The 21,273-nt window shown below is 52.5% G+C and overlaps 2 protein-coding genes across 2 annotated transcripts in view; one reads left to right on the forward strand and one right to left on the reverse strand.

The window, feature by feature from the left end:
- The window catches only part of MYO1H (myosin IH), a 50,551-nt gene extending 48,443 nt beyond the window's left edge, over positions 1 to 2,108 (forward strand). The window contains 2 exon segments of the mRNA XM_021007929.2: positions 385 to 482; positions 1,974 to 2,108. Coding sequence (XP_020863588.1) covers positions 385 to 482; positions 1,974 to 2,103 — 228 coding nt within the window. The 3' untranslated portion in view covers positions 2,104 to 2,108.
- A 1,744-nt stretch (positions 2,109 to 3,852) lies between these two features.
- Positions 3,853 to 21,273, reverse strand: part of KCTD10 (potassium channel tetramerization domain containing 10) — a 28,950-nt gene continuing 11,529 nt past the window's right edge. Inside the window, exons 3-7 of the mRNA XM_021007928.1 lie at positions 14,249 to 14,418; positions 12,965 to 13,051; positions 12,472 to 12,524; positions 11,409 to 11,604; positions 3,853 to 8,253 (exon numbers count right to left, since the gene is read on the reverse strand). Of these exons, the coding sequence (XP_020863587.1) occupies positions 8,035 to 8,253; positions 11,409 to 11,604; positions 12,472 to 12,524; positions 12,965 to 13,051; positions 14,249 to 14,418 (725 nt within the window). The 3' untranslated portion in view covers positions 3,853 to 8,034. The remainder of the gene's footprint in view (positions 8,254 to 11,408; positions 11,605 to 12,471; positions 12,525 to 12,964; positions 13,052 to 14,248; positions 14,419 to 21,273) is intronic.

A 21,273-nucleotide genomic window follows, 5' to 3' on the forward strand; every position in this document is an offset into this window, starting at 1 on the left:
AACAATGGACCTGGAGCCAGGAAGACCTGAGTTCAAATCTAGCCTCAGACATTTACTAGCTGTGTGACCCTGGGCAAGTCTCTTAACCTCTGCCTTGGTTTCCCCATCTGTAGAATGAGGATAGTAGCACCTATCTCCCAGCCTTGTTGAAAGGATCAAACGAGAGTATTTGTAAAATGCTTTGCAAACTAAAGCCCTAATTATCATTATTAGGAACTCTGGGCATGGGGGTGGAATTGATAGATAGGTGTGGGATGGCCCTTTTCAGGTCCCAGCTCTGAGGTTTCTGTGGAAGATTTTTTCAGAATTCTGACTAAATGCTCTGCAGGGCTCTTCTGTCAGACAAAAATAATCTTGAGACGTTCCCCTCATTCTTCATTTTAGGGTGATATAATTTTACTGTGTGAACATATCTTTGAAACAATGACTAAACTCTCCATGGTGGTGAAGAAAGAGGACCTCGTCCAGGTGGTCCAAGGAAGGTAGGCTGCCCATTGCCCCTTCCCTGTGAAAGGAACCCACTCAAAACGCCAGCCTGATCAGGCAGCTACTTCGAGGGTACTGGTGGGGCCAGCCGGGGGAACTTCAGAATCACCACGGGGAGGCCTTCAGAGCCGCTGCTGGTGGGGCCAGCCGGGGGAACTTCAGAACCACCACGGGGAGGCCTTCAGAGCCGCTGCTGGTGGGGCCAGCCGGGGGAACTTCAGAACCACCACGGGGAGGCCTTCAGAGCTGCTGCTGCCGTCTCACCCTAGTCCTGGAGGTTCTTCCGGCCTATGTGGGTGGGAACACGGTGGAGATGGGTCACCTCCCTCCTGTTAGGGCCCCGTAGCTTTGGTGGGGTGGGGGTGGGGGAATACAAAAAGATGGATCTTCACTAAAAGGATGAGAACTGTGTAAGAACTCAAGGTGTCCTTTCTGTCAGTCCCGAGCTCGCCCCCTGAACCTCCTTACTAAAGATATTCAAGCTGAAGTTTCCATAGTATGGAAAGCTTGTATTCTCTGGTGGGATGCTTTTTTTTTTTAATCATCAGCTTGGGCTTAAGTAGGATATAACTGCATACTTCATCATACCTCGATTTAGCACTCCTTCTATACAAAGCTTTCATTTAAATTTCACTAGATATTCGACAGTAAAAAGTTGTCACTTCATAGACCAAAAAAAAATTACTGGGATGAGTCAAGACTTCAGAAAGATCTTTTGTGAAGGGATAGCTCTGAAAAGGAGGGTACCCCCGCCCACCCTGAGCCCTTCTTACATCCTGGTTCTAATCTTCCTCTTAGGTTTCCGGTTCCTTTTGCCTTAATTTTTCCAACTGCACACACACAGGGCATAGGGGCCAAGAAAACTGGGTACCTCTTCAGGCTTGCTAGCTTTCCGTCTCCCCTTTTATATATCTGACTGGGGATCATCATGTATGATCACGTATGGTCAATGGCTGTGTCATCATGGCCCAGGCACCACATTAAAGCCCCAGAGACCAGCTATGCTCCCTGATGAATCCCATGTGAACTGTAACTGGACGGCCTATCTCTGTGTTTACATAATTAGCGAATTCTTATTGAATTATCTTTGATAATTATCTTTGACACATATTTTTATTTTTGAGAAATTATCTTTGATAATTCAATTTTTTATTGCTTTTTTAAAAAAAGCTTTGCGCAACTAAAATTGCCTTTGGATTATAATGAGAAGTTTTAAACAACCCAAACCTTACAGATTATGTGTATCTATTACACATAAACACATGCATATACACATGTAAATACACAATGCATATATACACACCCTTATGTGTATACGTATATACACACCCATATACATATACGGATATACACATACACACATGTATGTATACATACATGTGTGTGTGTGTGTGTGTATACACACATATACTTTTTTTGGGGGGGTGAGTGGAAGCAGGGAAGCAGTGGACGATAGATATGGAAGTAATAGATGCCTTTGTTTGTAGTTTACAATTTTACATCAGTTCGGGAAAAGAAGGCACCATAATTTTCAATACTGGACAGGAAGAGCAGATCTATAAAGACAAAGATGGACAATTAACAGTGGTGAGTGATGATGCTGGGGAAGGTGAATAGGTACATGGAGGCAGAGCAGGAATAAAAATCCAGCTGTTCTGAGGTGTCCGGGCTCTTGGTCTGAACCTGCCATTCACCACCTGGGACCCTGGGCAGGTCACTTGTATCTGAGCATCTGTTTTCTCATTGATGGCATACCTGCTCTGCCTACCTCCTAAGGCTGGTCAGAGGAGACAAAATGGCTGGTTTGAAAAGACTGACGGCTGTACAATTAGGTGACATCAGTATCTGGGGGAGGGAGAAGAGGTGTTAGCAACAGTAGGTTTCCATAGCATCTCAGTGTGATGTTCTAGATTAAGTCAAGAATCATGGGAAGTGCCTACTGTGTGTTTTGTGGACAAAATAAAGGAACGAGCAGGAACCAATCATACTTATGTTACAGGAAGCATACGGGAGTGGAAAGAACTCTGGTCTGAGACTCTAGAAATCTGTCTTCTAGTCTTGGCTTTGATATTTACTCAACATGTGACTCTGGGCAAATCCCTTGACCTCTCAGCTTCATTGCCTTCATCTGCAAAAAACAAAAAACAAAAAACCAAAAAAAACCCTTGCACTTCCTATACCTTCTGAGGGTTGTGAAAAAGTCCCTAGAGAGTTTTAGACAGATGAGCACCATTTAGTGACCAAAGAACATGGCAGAGACAGGAGAGCCATATTGACCTGGGAAGATAATCACAGGTCCTCTAGGTAGGTTAGCAGGGATGATGGCTTGGTGCATCAAGCTGGAACTGACTAGGGCCATTGTCTTCCCCTCCTATGCTAGGGGTAGGGGGGAAAGGTGTGAACATTTCCGTCCCCCAGTCTCGAAACTAAGACTCATTTTTCTCATAGGTATCAGTCCAGATGAAATCCTGATATGGACAATGTCCCACGGTCACCATCTTGGCTCTTAAAGAGGAAAATGAGCGTGAAGACTCCAGTTCAACAAAGGAGTTCCCAACTTCATGCATGAGAATGTGGGCATTATTGAGGAGTTCTGCGTTTTCAACTTTTCATCTCTTACTTTAATGGGCAACAGTCACGTTTATATGGTCATGTCACATTAGATGTAGACCCCATCCACTCTAGCTAGTCTTTTCAAATGCAAGGCTTTGTTTGAACCCACAAACCACCAAGCTTCTTGAATGTTCTTCCAGGACCTAACATTTGCCTGGCTTCCACCTTCATTCAAGTACGTTTGGGGGCCTGAAAACTGCCTTCCACCCCTCTTGCTGCTGCTTCCTTGGTGACACCATCCAAAGGGGTATTGCCCTCTTTTGCTGCCCAAGGGAGCGGCCATCCACCCGACTGGGACAAATGAAGATGATCTTGGAAATGTTTCCTAGGCAGACTGGGATAGGAATGAGATGGCCTAGCAAAAGACAGTTTACAGAGCTGCAAAAATCGAGTTTCAGACTTTAAATAAATGTGGCTTAGAACTTTTAAGGAACGGCTTAAGTACCTATGTGTGTCCCTCTGAAGGCTATTTCCATAATCCCGGCTCTCACAGACTGCTCTCAGTCTGAAGGCAGAGCTACAAGGCATTTTCCCCCATTCTAGATTGTGAAAAATCTGCTGAGGTTATGACAACATGGCAGTTGCTGGTGCCTTTTGCCCTTTCAGCATGGTGTTGCTGACTCCCAGTCAGCACTGCACTGAAATAGAATAATGACATCTCTCTCCCATCCCCAAGGCCTTGAAAGGAGGCCTGGAACCCTGGCTCAAACGGGCCTGAGAATGCCTAGAAAACAGGGGTCAGACAGCTGCACGTAAAAGTCCTTTATGTAATTTTATTTTGCATATATATATGTATAGACAAATGCTTGTAACTTACAAACACTGAATATTTCTAAAAAACCAAAACAAAACACAAGCATTCTGTGCATAGCTTGGAGGGGCGGCACAGTTAGTACAAGACATCTCAATGTGCTAAAGTGACACTTTTGGTGAACTTCTAGTTAAAAGTGTGTACACTCAACAGGAAAGGATTCCCCTACTGCAACTCTACAGGAGCTGAATCACGCCCACTGTCCCCTTCACAGTCATGGTCCATGATCCATGATGGGCCCATGGGCCACACATGATCCACGAATGTTTGGGGTTTCAGGATCTGACAGATTCTTTGAAGGATATAGAAAAACAGGTTAGAAAAACCTGACTAAGAGCTAAGGCTTCAGCACAGTGAGCACCGTGCTCATGTGTGGCTCAGAAACTCCACTTTCCTGGCAGACTTTGCATGGAGTGTAACGGGTGATTGAATATCATAATCATGGGGTGCAGGCAGCCAGAACTGAGTCTCCAGGAAACAGCGGTCAGTGTGATAAGAGCAGCAGTGACTTTGTGTCTCCCACCTCTTTCAAAGCTGTGCTAAACCTCATTTTTGTAATTGTGCAATAAAGTGGACTATTTTTGACTAAGTGTTGGGCTGATCTTTGACCTCTCTTAAGTAATCGACATTAGCTGCTAACCTCTGAAGTGTCCCTAAAAAAAAGGCTGTAAATAACGGCCAAATCTAGAACCCGGATTCTTGTCCTTCTGCTTAGGGTTGGGGCCAAATCTAGAACCCAGCTTCTTATCCTGCTTGGGGTTGGGGCCAAATCTAGAATGTGTCTTCTTGTCCTTCTGCTTGGGGTGGGATTAGTCAATGTCAATACATGGCACTTAATAAGTGTTCCTTGAATTTTGTCAGATTAATGGCATCACTCGTCACTTTGTGGAACAGGAACATAAATCTAAATTTAATTTCAGAGGATAATTGAAAAATACATCAGAGTTGGGAAGCACAAGAGTCTTTCCCATTTGGATATGTGAGAAAAGATTTGAAGCAAACTGCTGGCCGGGGATGGTCGGCGAGCCAAAGTATCGTATACTCAGTTCACAGAGGAGGAAAGAGTTTGATCTTGAAAGGGTCGGGACAGCTTCAGGAATCGGGGATGAGCTTACGGGCTGAGCAGCCTCCCTCCCCTCTTCCTTTGTGGCTGGCCCTAAAGCTAGCATTCTATGCTCCATAAGCGCACCCTACGCGAAGAACAGACGCAGGATCTTGCCTGAGGGATGCCACTGGCAGCCACAGGCGTGGGCTTGCTGAGGACAGATGAGGCCGGCGAGTTCTGATAGAACCATGATTTGTCTTTTTGCCACAAGCATGTGGTTCCAGCATTGCTGGACGAGCTACAGTTCTGAGACACCAACTGGCTTTTTTCTTGGGGCCCTTTCCCCTTTCCTGAAGGATGTGGGGAGACACAGGCTTGGGCTAGGAGGCCACTTTGGTCAGTGGCACTGTCACTGGCCATGTGGGACCATCTGGCCTTTCCCTAAGCTGAGCCATTCTTGTGGGTGTACGTATGAGGGACCGAGACAGAAGGAAAAGGCAAACTGTCAGAAACTTCGTCTTGACCATGGAAGTACTAACAAAGTCCAGGCTTTATTATGTGAATACCGAAATTCTAGATTAATAAAAATCTACTTTTGAAGAGTAATTATACAGTGACTTCTCCAATACAATGGACCCCTTAATGGCCTGCCCACATTCACGATGCATTATCACTGTACGATGTGACCTGATTCACAAAGCCTGCCCAGCAGAGGTCCCAGTGTATGATTCAGGTGGGAAGCTTAAATCCCAATCAACACAAAGTTCTTTTAAAAGTCATTTTTGGGGAAGAAGACCCTTGCAGGTGTGAAGCCTGACTTGGTAAACTGAGTCAGGAACATTTTGTACAAAGACACCAATGCTAGCCTTGGGCTGATGAATACATGATTGGAATAGTCAGACATGGTCTGGGTGTGATTTTCTGATCTCCACAGGCAAGGGGGATGGTTGACAGGAGACGAAGTAACAGCATTTTAAAAACCCGCTCCCTTCTGACCGTTTATAGGCCAAGTGCCTCGAGAGCGTATGGCTTCAGTCAGTACATAAATAGACTCAGAGAAATACCTTGTCTGGTAACAATCAAACTTGCCACGACTAATGCTTTGGTATAAAACTCAAACACCCCTCCGATTCTCTCATTCACGTCTGTCACCTCTTTGTCGTCACACGCCCGAGTCTCCCCCAACAGAGTCCAAGTCACCCGTACGTTCCCTGGCGGCAAAGAGACAACGGGGAGGTAGCTACTGCAGCCCTGCCTGCTGCATACCCACTCACCCCCACGGCCCGGGGGGGGGGGCTCCAGGGCCCCCGAGCAACACGACTCACTCTCTCACAGTCACACAAACGTGTCCTTTTTCTATTCTCTGAAAGTGGCAAAAACGAACAGGCGGAAGGAGACATTTCAAAGGTATCTGTATATCTTGTCAGTCTGCTGGATGAACGCAGCCAGAACCACTTCTGATGACCCAAAGCCGGGGCCCAAGCTGGATGGAGACCCAGAGGTGAGGTCTAGAACCCTGCTGTGAACATTCTCTTATTTACAGTAAGGAAAGGCAGAAGCTCTGGGTTCGAGGCCTGACTGATCCAGACTAGCTGGCTAATGGTGGGCGGGTGACAGATGGCTCTGAGTCTCAGCTTCTTCATCAGTAAAATGGGGCTGCTGATAGTCACATTCTTCCCCTGGTGGGCTGTGGTAGAGAAAATGCTACAGCAGTGAGGACATTCTCCTAGGACAGTCTGAGCTCCTTTCTGGGAGCCTCTGCCCGGGGGTGGGGAAGAAGGCAGGGCAGGGGCCACATCTCAGGGCTCTCTCTTTGTAGCCCTTCTGCACAGGGAAGGGGCTGAAGAAACCATCTCGAGAAATCTGACTCAGCAGAAGGACCCACCCCAGAGTCTGCGAGATGGCCATTCCTGCCTCTTAGGAGGCACCAGGGCGGGGGAGTGGGAGGGCAGAGGCCAAGGAGCTGCTGAATAGAGAGCCTGCCTCAGAGCCAGGAAGACCTGGGTTCAAGTCCTGACACTGGCACCTACAGGATGTCTGATTGACCGCCTGGTGATGGAGGCAACTCTCTACAACAGTCAACGGCTGAGAAGTGCTGATCTGCACTGGTGGACGGACCACCCCAGGTCCGGCCCCAATCCCTAGGCCATGTCCTACGTTCCCCCACTCACCATGAGTATTGTAGCAGAGAACGTGGCTGGACAATGGGGCTCGCTTGGCCCAATGCCTGTCTGCTGTCCTGCTTGGAGACTGGACTCACTGGCCATGCGGCGCTGACCCCCCTGCCTCTGGCGTCCCCCAAGCCACATTCTTAACCGGACACTTGGGGGTCGTGCCCAGAGCCTTGCCCAGGGCCTAGCGGGCCTGTGAAACGGAGCTCCTGGCCAAAGGGAAGGAAGAAACATGGGGCCCCTTTATGGACCAGACTCCATCTGCTACGTCCTTACACTAAGGGGATTATTTTCTTGGCCACAAGATGCACATGATTGTTCTGAGGGAAAGAAATTCCCATTTGAGAAGGGTTTTTTTTTTTTGGCTTTTTGGCCATGGAAATACTGCACACAGCCCCTGGGGTCTTCTTACTTGGGAGGGGGCACGGCCGTGGGACAAGCCTACAGCCCCACGCTTCCCCTTGGGATGGGCAGAGACCAGCTCAGGGCAGCCTTGGGGACCGCAGATCTCCATGACACGGGCAGGTGACCCCCAGGAGGGAGCACCCTGAGACAAGGCGATCTGCAGAGAGCTCGGAGCTGACCCTGTGGGATCCCCACCAAAAATAAATACTGAACATCAAAGCCCTGTCACCCTCTGCTCACTCACACTCTTCATCCCAGGGACTGGGCAATGCTTTCCCCAAAGACTCATTCACATTCAGGGAAAGAGGAAAAACAACAGACGCAGCATGAGCAGTCCCAGGGTGAAGAGTGACCCTGGGACTGAACCAATTCATCTTGCCAAGAAATACCAAAAGAATGATCTGGTTTGTTACAAAATACCGTTTCCAGACTCGATAGGCTCTCAATGGCCCGGGCGCCTGGGGGCAGTCTCTGTGAGCAGCACAGCAGGGTGGCTGGACAGCTCACTGGTGGAGGTGGGCCCGGTCATCGGGGCGCTTGATATGGATCCGACGCACACGCTCGATCCTCTCTCGCTCTTCATCCTCATCCAGGTGGTGGGAACGGCCAGCGGCACCACCTGTAGCCTCCAAAAGTGCATTGTCGGGGCCTCGGCCATCCTGAGCCTCGTACAGCAAAATATTCAGGGTTTCCTCGTAAATGCGGGCCTCTGGGAACTCTACCTGTGTTCCAGAAAATGGGGTGAGTCCCTGAAATCCACAACTCTTGACCCCCGCGCCCCCAAACTCAGTTTAGATCAGCTGGGCAGTCCAGCCCCCACAGGGACTCTGGTCTCCTCAGCCACAAAGCCAAGTGAGGAGACCGGTCTGGGGGCATCCAGCCACTGAGCAAATGCCACACAGCACGTGAAGGCTGTTCCTGTGCCGTAAGAAGTGACCCTCAAGAGGAGTTCAGAGAAACTCAAGAAGACTGCATGGACTGATGCTGAGAGAAGAACGCACACCAGGATCACAGCAACGTCAAGGTCCACGGCACTGATGGCAGAGGTGGGGGGCTACCACTGAGGAGTAAGGCAGGCCCATTCAGAATGGCCAATGGGAGGCCATGTTGGGTGTGGCTGGGAAGGTTCTCTTTGGGTGGGGAGGGTCAGCAGGAAATGAAACCATCAATAACACACTCCCTTACCACGACAGACATGTGACCCCGAACGGGTCAATTAAGCTCTCCGAGCCTCAGTTTCCTCATCTGTAACATAGTGAGAGTGCTAGAACCTGCTTCTCAAGGTTGTGGAGACCAAAGGTTGTGAAGCAGCTAAAACTTCTTAAACATTTAGAGCTACATAAACTGTGTCCATGCACATCACCTCCTCTGGCCTCTGAGGTCCCTTTCATCTCTGATATTCTAGAATGCCTTCCGAACCTGCTCAGAACATGAAGGTTTGGGGCATTTTTTACAAGGAAGGGCTCAGGGCTGGGGGAGAACCCCTCTCGAGGGCTGCAGATAGCAACCTTCGGTGTCGTCTTCCACTCTGGGCCTGAAGGGAAGGGACCCAAAGACGGGTGAGGACACGGGAATCCCAGAGCGTTACAGACCACCGATGCCCCGTTTAAAGGGTGGGCGGTTATATGCAGTTATTTGCTCCCTAGCACCCTAGAGTGTGGACAGAATGTAAATGAAACCAATGCTTTACTGTTCATTCCAACGTGACCTCCTTTTCTGCAACTGAAGAGCAGAAAAGCAATGCTTTCTGGAAGCAAAGGGAAGGCCCCGCTCTCACTGAGAAAGGGAATCGTCTGGGGACGGTCCTTCCAAAGGCTGGCCATACCACCCAAGGATGGGGCTCCACAGATACCACGACCCGTCCGCTGGCGGGACGGATGGCCACTGAACCAGGCCCGCTTCAAAGCCAACCTCTCCCTGCTCCCCAGCCAGGCAGGGAAGGAGTGAAGGGAGCAGCCAGCTCAGGAGGGCAGGGCGGGCCTCGAGGCCGCATGCTGGGCTAACACGGGGAAGGGGAAATGGCTGCTCTGAGCTGTTACACAGGACACCTGGCTTCGGTTCTGAGCTTTTTCTTTCTCTCGTTAGTCTGGTTCTTCACCCCCCTGAACAAAGGAACAGAGGGGGCGAGGTGGGGCGCTACAAGTGCCCCAAAAGGGAGGCGCGGGTGAGATTCCAAGGCTCTTTCTACGTCTTTTAAAGGCTGTTCAATGATCGGGGAATCGCTTTCAGAATGCTCTTCCATTTCCTGAGACTCAGGAAGCCGACGAATCGCTGCAGGAGGGGCCTATGGCCCTAAAAAGCTGGGGAGAGGAGTGAGCAGCCACGACCTGCCAGGGGGCAGAGGATGGGCAAGGGGAGGGCACACTGATAAGGGGCTGACTAGCTGCCAGGCACTGCACTAAGTGGGTTTTTTCAAACAAATATCTCATTTGAGCCTCATGACAACCCTGTAAGGTAGGTGCTATCATCCCCATTTTACAGATGAGGCGAAACTGAGGCAAACAGGTTAAGTGGCTTGCTCAGGGTCATAGCTAGTAAGTGATTGAGGTTAGATTTGAACTCAGGTCTTCCTGACTCCAGGCCCAGCACTCCACCTCCTGCACCATCAGCTGGGGATGGATTACAGGGAAGGGAGAAAAGCCAATTTCTCAGGAAAGATGATTTTACAGAGAACCCAGCGCCTTCTCCATCCATATTGCGATCCATTTAAAGCAGATTCTAGCTTCCACCTGTGGCCCACTGCTCCTAAAAATCAAGCTGTGTCCACTCCACTGCTGGCTTTCCGGTCCCCTCTAATTGGAGCAGCTCCCAATGGGAGCAAACCCAAGCCTCCTGCAGCAGCAAACTGGCCCCATGGCTCCTGCTTCCCCTTCACCAAAAAGAAGGTGAGGCAGAGGAGAAGAGCATGGTGGGAAAGTGACTAGTCTACATTGCCAGAGAGCAGCCATGGGCCGGGGGGTCCTCGGCACTGGACAGGGCGGGCCTTCCTGACATGTGAATCCTGCCCCCAGGACGGCCCCAACAAACGGTCTTCCGGCCTCTGCTCCACGACCCACAGCGGGGAGGCCCTTCACCCCGGTCTAGAGAGCACTGACTGCTGGGAGAGCCTTCCTGACCATTGAGCAGAGGCCTGCCTCCTCGTGCCCTGGCCCCAGCTCCTAATTCTGTCCCCGAAGCCCAATAGAACCCATCGAATCTCTCCTCCACAGGCCTATCCTTCATGTATTCCAAGACGGCCATTCTCCTAGGTTTCTTCTCTCCCCTGTTTAATGTGCCTACACCTTCGACAGGAGAATCACCGACTCCAGAAAAGGAAGCCTAGGCCCCCCTCCTTGGGCTACACAGTTCTAACAGTTAGTGGGGCCAGCTAGACTTTGATCCCCAAGCTGCCTCCCTGTAAGTCTGCTGCCCCTTCCCCGCCCTAAACCCTGTCTAAGCCCCACGTCTGGGCCTAGGAGAGTAAGTCTGAGCTCTCTCTTTCCTTTCTCCTTTCCCTCACCTCCCCTTTTCTCCTCCCTTAGGCCTGTGGCTCCTGATGGAAGGCTCCCCTTTATCTGAGGGACAGAGCATTCTCTCAGTCCAGCTTGGGCTGACCATTGGACCACAATGCTCAGGGGAGTTCAGGCTCTGGGGTCAAACATCAAGTCTGGCTCCCTTTTCAGGACAGCAGAGGTGACAGAAGACAGTCAGCTTGTCAAGAGCAAAGAGGCACCGAAGTTGCCATGGCATTGTGGGGGTCCCCTTCAGACAGCGGCAGTGGTACAGTGGAGAGAGACAGGACCTGAGTCCAGACCCCTCTCTGGGCCTCTTCCAGCCCTAACCCTGTGCTCCTAGACGGCTCCAGGTGGGAAAGGCCACAGCCTCTCGGGACCCTTACCTTGGTCTGCTTCTTCTCTGTGGCGTAGACGATGGACGTACAGCAGACTTCTGCGATCTTTCGGCCCTGCCCATAGAAGGACCAGCAGCAGATCTCGTCGCCAATGACGTCCTTGATGAACAGGACCCTCCCGTTGAAACGCAGCGACAGCTTGTCAAACAGCTCGATGTTTTTCAACATGTTGTCATCAGAATTGCTGCAAAAGAAACATCTGATGCAGTGAACTGGCACGGTGTGAATGGGCTGGGGAGGGGCACAGTGGAATGAGCCGAGGAACCACGGCCTCTCTGGAAACCTGGAGTCAACAGATTGCACTTGAAGAATCTGTGCTAACCCCTCAAGATCGATGAGGAGATTTTTCTCCTAGTGGCCTAAGAGAGAGAGGAAATGAGGCCCTAACCAGGGTAGTAGCAGTGGGGATGTGACTGAGGGGATGGATGAGGATGACTCTTGCAGAGACAGACAGAATCAACACTGCTGGGCATCTGATCAATCGGGACTCCTTCGGTTACTGGCGCCGTCTCCTCTAAATCTCTGCGATGGACTTCTCTGTGTACACTCACAGTATTCCTACCCCCTCAGGAATGGAAGCCTCTTCAGGGCAGGGCCTGGACTGTCTGGGGGGACCCCCAGGCCCCAGCACAGAGTAGGTGTTTGGTCAATGTGTGAACAGAAGCTCTGAACATGCACACAGATGCTCTCCTGATGATGGGAAGACTAAATGGAAAGTATTCATCATGTTTCCATAATCTGCCCTCCACCTCACATTCTCAACCAAAGGAAGGATGCAGAAAAAAAAGTTTCCCCAGACAGTGACAATCCTGATGGGGTACGGACTTTTGCGGGGTGGGTGAGGAGGGGACAAAACCATTGATGAGGTTCAAGGGAAGACCTGAGTTCCAGTCCTGACTCTGATTTTATTAACCTGGTGCATGACCTCAGGGGAGTGACCTTCTCTGGGGTGCAAGTGCCTCATCTTTAGAAGGAGGAGTCTGGATTCGAGGGTCTCTGAGGTTTTACTGCCGCAAATAAATGTGTCTTCCCCAACCCACTTTGGCCTTACCTGGTGTAGGAATATTTGTTGTTACTTCTGTTGTAAAGCAACTTCACTGCCGGCTGCATTTAAAGAAAGAAAAAATAAAGTTATTTGGCAGACTGGCCCGTAGCCAGCACTGGGGACCTTGCAGAGGACAGGAGAGAAGGGACAGGCAAGAACGGTTTTTTAATGTGAGTCACAGTTAAGAGAGGAGAGATAAATGAAGTGCAGAGGGCCTGGAGTCCACAGAGTTCAAATCCAGTCTCAGATGATTTATAGCTAGGTCACCCTGGGCAACTCAGTTTCCTGCCTCAGTTTCCTCAACTGTCAAATGAGGGTCATCATAATAGCACCTACCTCCCAGGGCTGCTGCGAGGAGAAAAGCCTCGGCACAGCAGCTGGCCCCCAGCAGGCACTTAATCACGGCTTGTTTTCCTTCCCTTGCCCCAGATGGAGGCCTGGTTACAAGCACCCCACCCCACCCCCTGGAGCACTAGCAGAGGTGTAGCCTCCCGCATACCTTGCTGGATGTGGCTATCAGCTTCTGCTCTTCTTTGGATGAGGTGATCACAGGGACCTTGCAGAAAGGTTCGTAGGAGTCTTTGTTCTGCTGGAACAAAACGTGCCCTCAGTCCAGGGTATCTGCCTGGAAGGATGAGGAGGTCTTCCCGAGGCCCAGCCCAGCCCAGGAAGGAGCCTTTCCCCTGCTCCCTTCTCTCTAGGGACCCTAATGGCAAGAGCTGGCCTTGTGAGCCGTAACGCCAGGTGGTTCCTTTAAGAGAGATGCTCCGCACAGTGTGCTTGGAAGTGTGAGGCCAGGGACGAAAGCCTGGCCCTGCTCCATGACCACACGTGGTCCTGAAATGCCCGCTGTTCCTAGACCCTGCCTGAAGTGGGGCCTGGAGGGAAGAGGCAGGGCTTGGCGTTTGGGGAGAAGAAGATTCTAAGAAAGACAGGCAAGATTCCGTTCCAAATCCCAAAGTGTGGCCCAGGCTCTTCTGTCTCCCTGCAAGTTCCTTTTATCAACTATTCCTCCAATGAGGGCTTAGTATAAATCTCTTCACAGTACAGAGACCTGGCAGATTTTCAGAGTTGGAAGGGGCCCACCTACACGGCACAAGAACCCCCATGAGCGCTCACCTAACAAGTGGTCAGCAGCCTTTGCTTAAAGACCTCCAGAAAGGGGAGCTCACCAGCTCCCCAGGCACGCCATTCCGACTCAGGGTCTGGCAGCTTCCACCCAAGCAGAACAAGGCTGACGCTCCCTCTCCCACAGGACAGCCTTTCGAATCATGGATGAGGGAAGAAGTGCCCCTGAGGGCAAAGCTAGAGGCTCTGAGTGGAAGCTGGGCCTTCACCCACTTTCCTCAAGCCTGGGGAAAGGAGCATTCATTTCAGGCACAAACTCCCTGAAGGCAAGGGCTAGCTTTTGCCTCTTTTTGTATCCTTAGTGCTTAGCACAGTGCCTGGCAAACAGCAGGCGCTTAATAAATATTTACCGAATTGAACTGAAGGCAGCCATCTGGAGGAAGCCTATGGGCTCAGGGAAAGAGACTGAATTCTGCTATGATATTATAATGGCAAGAAAACCGCTAGGGTTTTTCCAAGCAGGTGACTCCTGAGAATGGTCACCCAAGCCAGCCCAGTCAAGAGGCCCTGGGTGGCAAGTGGGGCAGTGCCAGGAGGGGGAGACGCTTCAGGGCCCCATGAGGCCCCCCCAAGGACGAGATGGGAGAAAGGGGAGGCAGGTCGGACGCAGCACGTCCTGGGCAGGTGCTGAGCCGTGAGGAGGCTGGACACCCACCTGCAAGGCCGCCAGGCACTCGTCCACCAGGCCCTGGACCAGGTAGTACTTGGCCTCAGCCAGGAGCTCCTCGACCTCCCGGCGGCTTTCGGGCAGTGGAACGGCACCATCCCGCAAGTAGTTGAGGATCGTACCAAAGTGCTTCCCACACCGGTCAATGAGGATCCAACCTGTGTGACAAGAGGAGAGCAAAGGAGCCAGTGAGGACAACAGCAGGGCCGCCCAAGGCTGGATGTCTGGGCACGTCCCCCACTCACCCCAGCAGGGACCCGAATGCTGCCCTTAGACAGCGGCCCAGTGAGACGGCCAAGCCCGCCTCTCCTCAAGGACAGCTCAGCAGGACAAAAGGAGCCTGAGAAGAGACCTGAGCACAAGGCAGGGCCAGCCATGCCGAGTCTGGCGGCAGAGGACCTACATCCAAATTTTGGCTCTGCTCGTGGGACCTCCCTCGACCTCGCTGGGCGGCTTCAGTCTCTTCCTGTGCAGAAATGAGGGGGCAACCTGCAAGGTCACAGCTCTACCTCTGGATCAGAGCCCCCCTAGACCCCCACATTTCCTAGCTGTAAAAAACCTGTAGCTACAGCTGACCATGAAGGGAGCATCGCAGCCATTCAGGGGCTGACGGCTGAGGGAAGAGAACGATTCTGGTCAGAACCTCTCCTTCTGTTGCCGTCCCAATCACTCAGTGTTGTGGACGACACGGGGAAGCTCCATTTCGAGGCTGTACGTCAGCTGCTGCGTCTCTTCTCCTCGCTCCTGGGATGCATCCTGTCAGCCGGTCCTGTCCAACAACACTGCCCCCTCAGCCAGTCCTCTCATTTTAGAGAGAGGGAAACTGAGGCTCAGGCCTGCAAACAGTGGCCGTGTTCCAAACCCCGCTGAGCTGTGAGATGGTGCTGTGAAATCTGAGTGGCCACCTGGGGACCCACCTCTCCCAACACTTCTCCAGCCCGTCGACCCCAGGCTCTGGGTCCTGAAGCCTTTTGTCCCTCAGGAGTTCCCAAATAAAACACAAATGCCCCAGGGAAGGCAATGCCACCTGGGCACAGAAGGCCGGGGAAAAAGCCCTCCTCAGCCACTGTGCCCTACTCTGGCCTGAGCTGCGGGGAGAAGAGGCTCTGCCTCCTGGGGTCCAGACACTGTGCCCTGCTCCAGCCTGAGCTGCGGGATGAAGAGGCTCTGCCTCTCGGGGTCCAGACGCTGTGCCCTGCTCCAGCCTGAGCCACGGGAAGAGGCTCTGCCTCCCGGGGTCCAGACGCTGTGCCCTGCTCCGGCCTGAGCCGTGGGGAGAAGAGGCTCTGCCTCCCGGGGTCCAGCTAAGGTGCCACTGCTGTTACCACAAAGCCCAACAAGCCATCCGTGGCGCAGCCCGCCCCGTGGGGCTGGGCTTACTGGTTGTGATGTTCTCACACAGCTCTCCCTCCCCGGGCTCCCACATGGAGGGCCTGCCCTTCTCAAGCGACCGATTCTCGGGCCTTAGACTTCACTGGGCCAGCGATCATGCATGCACTTGGGGGCCCGGGTCTCCCTTCTTTGTGGTGATCCCAGGGAGGCTTTGAGAACAAAGCTGTTCCCTTCCCCGCTGTCTGAAACCTCCCCGCCCTCCCTTAGGAAGGTCTGCTGCCTCCAGGGAGGGCTTATTCCCCAGCGCCTGGCACCGGCAACCTCTGAAATTTGCTTTCGAGGCCTTCTACTTGACACGTCCACGCTGCTTAGGGTCCCCAAGCACCCATGAATAATCAGTAGCCACCCCTACCGGAAGCCACATACCAACAGCACACACGTCCCTGGCTTCTGTGGCTGGGTGTACAGGAAGGCCAACGTCTTTACAAAGATGGCACGTCACACACAAGGGTCTCATTGACTCAATGCCCTTAGCCAGCCCCCTCCTCACCTTCCTACATCCAGGACAACATACAGTCCTGGCACTGATAAAAACTGGTGAAGCACATTGGGAAAGACAGTGATGAAACAGAGGGCGTTTGACAAGGAGACAGAAGACCAGGCTCCAGTTCACGGACTTGACGCTCCAGGTAAGTCACTGCCCACGTGATTCAGAATCACACTGAAAAGGCCAAGTCAGCATGCTCGGACCACGTGCCAGGCACCGTGTGAAGGGAGCCCGGGGGATGCAAAGAGATGCTCACATACACATGATCAACAGTACGAACCTGGTCCAACCACACTGCCAACATGGCAGACACACGCCCCAGGTGGTCGAGAGAGAGGAGAAGAAGCCCATATGCCCAAAGCTGACTGTTGCCACTCTGGGCGCCCGCTGCTGAGGGGTAGCTGACGTGTTCGCGGCATGTGAGCACGACCAACGTTGGCTGCACCCGTTACCACTGGGGATGGCGCAGAGAGCTCAGGGAAGGCCGGGATGGACAGTCAGGAGGGAAGCCTGCTGAGCTGAGAGGGGTCTGCTCACTGACCGCCTCACTGCAGAAGAGAACAACAGTGTGTGCCTCAGGGCAGTGCAGTGCAGTGGACAGCGTGCTGTCCCCAGGGAAGGCTGGGGTCCCCCAACACTCCAGCGGGGAGTGAGATGGACAGATCCCTTCAGTGTGACTCCTTAGAAAGACACTAGGGAGGGAGGGGTCCCTGGCAGAAAGTCCATGCCGAAGGCAGAAAAGAAAAAGGAACAAAAAACCTTTAAAAAGGAAAGACAGGCATGTCCCTCTGAGACTCAGTCTCCTCATCTACAAAATGGGGGTAACCCTCCTTCGACTACCTGCTGTGTGAAATATTATCCATAATGGGGCAGAGACCTGGACCAGGGAGCGGGGACTTCACTGGTATAGAGACTCTGGGGTGGGGGGGCAGGACCCCCGCCCCCAGCCAGGATGGGACACCAGCTCTCTCTCTCCTCCACAGCTGGCAGTCACACAGCGGCTCACGGGACCTCATCATCACATCAGGGGGCTCAGGATGCTTGGGCATGCTCTGTCTACCCTCTGTCCACTTCTCAGAAGGGAGTGCATGCCCATTTTCCACAGGGGGAAGCTGGGTTTTAGAAAGAGGAAGGAACCTTCTTGACTCCAAACCAGGCCTGGCCAGTGCTCAGCCTGCTCCATGACGTTGGGCCCTCGAAGGCTCTGTAGGACGGGAGCCATGGGAGGTCCCTGGCCACCAGTTCACCGTTCTATTGGGAAAGGGCTCCTCCTCTTCACTCCTCTTCAGTCCACAGACCATCCAGCTGCGAGGAGTGAGCAGGGCCCCTAACTTCAAGCAGAAAAGTGACAGATGGCCTTGAGTTTCCATAAACTACCGGGAGGTCCACGCGGTCGGGCTCAGGCCCAAGAATGCTGCCAGGAAATGCTTGTGGCGAAGGAATCATATTTTGGACAAATAAGGGCAGAGGAGAATGCACGCAAGCCGGGCAGTTCCAATTAATGCCATTTTAACTTTAAGTGCTTTATAAAGGGAAAGCCTTCCCCCAAAGGCCGAGGGGGCTCAGCCTGGGCAGGGTCAACTTCTTCAGGTGCTGGTTAAGCCTGGCTGCTGGGCGTGGGTACTGTAATATCAATCAGATGCCCCATCCCCTTCACAGCCAGTTCTGGGGGCTCCTCCCTCCTGGAAAGGAGAGACAGGTCTGGAGTGAAGAGGCTGCCTCGGGAGGTGGATGGGAGAAATGGGCGCCGCAGACTCGAGGGGGGCTGGCCTCTTACGGTTTATGGGATGTAATGGGCCAGGGCTCACATTCACTTTATGTGTGCTGAATGGACCCTCCGGCTGTCCAGGGAAATCTAGAGACCTCTTCTCAGAATGTTTTTAAATGCATAAAGTAAGCCCCAATATTTATTTAGATAGTGCTTCTAGACTCGCAACAGCCCTGCTGTTATCATCCCCATTTTCAGATGATGAAACTGAGGCTGTGAGAGGTTCAGTGGCTCGTCCAGACTCACATGGCCAAGAAGTATCTGGGGCAGGATTTGACCCCAAGACCAGAGTGCTATCTACTACACCGCCTCACTATCTCAAAAGAACTGCAAAGGAAATCAATTGATACTGAAATGTTTAAAAAGAGAAGACAAGTTCACGTGCTAGAGGAAAACCACACCACCTCACAAACCTCCCACGATCTTTTGCTACGGACGCCCCCTGCATCTCCACTCAGGCTGCTTCTCCCTCGACGGCCTGGACTCTCCCCTTGTTTACCCAAATCCTGGGGGTCTCTGCCTCCAAGATCCTGACACACCTGAGCCCCCCCCCAAGTCAGTGATATACTGCCCTTTTTCCAGAAGCTAGGACTTGGTGAGTGAGGGTTCTTTCCCAGAGGCAGATTCCTGTCCCCACGTACCTTAGGGATGGTCTCTGAGCCACTCTGATTGCGTGATGTTCCACCGCACAGCTGGCCAGTGGCAGTACACAGGGTGCCAGGCTGGGCCTCGGATAACAGACACGGTGGCTAGGCCCTTCTGGAGCTGGGGGAGCCCAAGGCTACCTCCACGCCATGAGCAACACTGCGCACAGACCATCTGGCCTATTAAGGCTGGCTCATGATTCCTGGGGGTCAGTCCTATCTCTCCAACTCAATGGAGACCAAAATTGCCGTGTCACCCCCCGGCTGACCTGAAGAGTCACATCCCCTCAAACAGAACAGTACAATTAAGCCTCTCCAGCTCCTCTGCCCAGGGCGGGCAGCCCTGGACGCAGGCGTGTGCTGAGGCTGACATGGCCGGATCAGTGACCTCCCCACAGTGGGCGAGCAGCCTCCCTAGTGACGTGGTTCACAGCCTGCAAGATTCTCCTCCGTGTCTCTTCATCAATCCCCCCCGTCCTCACGCTCCAGAGCCCTTCCTCCACCTCTATCAGCGATGCCCTGACCTGTCATTCTTCTCTGTGACCGGCCTCTTTCCTCTGCCCCCCACGCAGAGATCCCCGACATTCTGAAACACACGCACTCCCCTCCCCCACTCCAAGCCTTCAACAAAGCCCAATGACACCTGGCGGGTGAGCAGGGCGGGTACCGCCCCAGTGTTCTCTGGGTAAGCTGCAATTTGGATTCTTCTGAGATCACAGACTCCCACAACCCACAGTTCTACAGCATGATATGTCAGTGGGCAGAGGCTGGGCTGTCATGGCCTCCAGAAATCAGGGTCACCAAGGGTAGGGCAACATTCCCCAAGTGTGATACAGCTCCATCACCTTGTCTAATTCAATTCAATGTCACCAGTTTCCTCTCCACACACACACCACACACACGCACCCCACACATGTATATGTGCATGCATATATACATGCATACATGTGCCCACACAACACATGCACGTGTATGCACACACACAAGCACATATGAATATTTCCCCTTATAATAGGTATATGTGAATATATACATGTATATACACACACACACACACACACACACATACACACACACACACACTCTCTCTCTCTCTCTCTCTCTCTCTAACCCAACCCTCTGGGGAAGGTGAGCGTGTCAGGTATGCGTGGCTGGACTGATCCTTTCTAAGTGAGCCCAGATTTCAGAGTGGAGGCTCTGGAGGCCTGCAGGGTTTGATGCGCTTCAAAGGATGGTGTGGGATGATGGAAAGAACACTGAACAGGAGCCAGAAACCTGGGGTCAAATCTTGCCTCTTCTACTTACTGGCTGAGTGACCTTGGCCAAGTCACTCTTTGAGCCTGTGCCCTTATCTATAAAATAGGAATGACATAAACCCTGAAAAAGTTACTCAGAATTACTGCGTAGGATATGTATCTATGTATGTGGGTGTGTATATATGTGTGTGTGTGTGTGTGTGTGTGTGTGTGTGTGTGTGTGTGTGTGTGTGTGTGTGTGTGTGTTTATGTGTGTATATATATGTATTTATTCACTCATGGGGACAGGTTTTTACAAGACGTTTCTTTCAATTCAGTAAAGATGCTGTGCTACTCCTCATTATCACCACCGTCCTGGCCATTTCTGTCACCGTGCCCTTCCCCAGGGCACAATCAGCAGCCATGCTCAGGCCTCGCAGAGGCAGCAAGCTCATGGACAGAGTGACATCAGGAAGCCCTGGGTTCAAATCCTGAGGCCTCCTGGCTGTGTGACCCAGGGTGATCCACTGACCCTCCCTGTGCCTCTGCCACGGGCCCAGGACTTCCCCACCAAGTCACAGACTCTGCCAGCTGTCCAGCTGGAAGAAGAGCCCACACAGACCTGTCTCTACTTGCGGACTCAGCCTGTAACACAGTAGCTCCATTCTATTGCCCCCAAATACTTGATCGAAATGAGCTGTTAGATGTCAGCAGATGTCCACGCCAGCAAAGCCCCCTGGGGCGAGCATGGTGCAGGGAGAGGAGCCTGCCTGGGGCCAACCACACAGAGGCCCGGGCTCCTCACTTTTCTGGGGGTCACCTGAGACCGTCCCACAAATGGCGGAATGATGAGCTAATTTAGAAGCAGGGGCTCCACCGATCCAAGGAATGACGAGGGGGAACATGATAGCTTTGGCAGAATCCTAGGAACTCGAGACTTAAGCTCTGATGAGCTCCTAAGAGAGGGCCCATCTGCCCTGACAGCTGTCGGTGGCTATTCTGGACGACAGCAGTCTCGGGGTCCGAGAACTCGTGGCACCCATACCCCAGGAGGGAAGCAGAACCATCCATCGTCCACTCCCAGACCAGGCCCCCCAGATGGCCGAATGGGATCCCCCTTGTGGTGCCAGATGGGAGACTTCCATGTCTTCTGGGAAGTCCTAGAAACGCGCAGTCAGCTTCTACCCAGGCGCTGACCCCTGACTCACATTAGCAAGCGCGTCAGTCTGACACCCTGAGGATGCGTGTTGAAAGTTGAGTCCCTGGGCCCCTTCCCCCGGCCTCCACCAAGGCCCAGGCAAGGCTTCCTGCAGGGCTGGATGCGAGATGTAAAATGCTAGTGCCCTGAGGCCCGTTATCTGGTTCAGCTGGCAGCCGGGGCTCTGAGAGTTGGGAAGCACGACTAGCATCAGGGAAAAGGACTAGGGCTACACAGACAAATCTGGGGTTCAGCCGGTAGAGCTGATGACACCCCAAGACATCAACAC

This window comes from Phascolarctos cinereus, unplaced genomic scaffold, assembly GCF_003287225.1.
Source record: "Phascolarctos cinereus isolate Bilbo 61053 unplaced genomic scaffold, phaCin_HiC Scaffold_4;HRSCAF=312, whole genome shotgun sequence".
NCBI classification, from domain to species: domain Eukaryota; kingdom Metazoa; phylum Chordata; class Mammalia; order Diprotodontia; family Phascolarctidae; genus Phascolarctos; species Phascolarctos cinereus.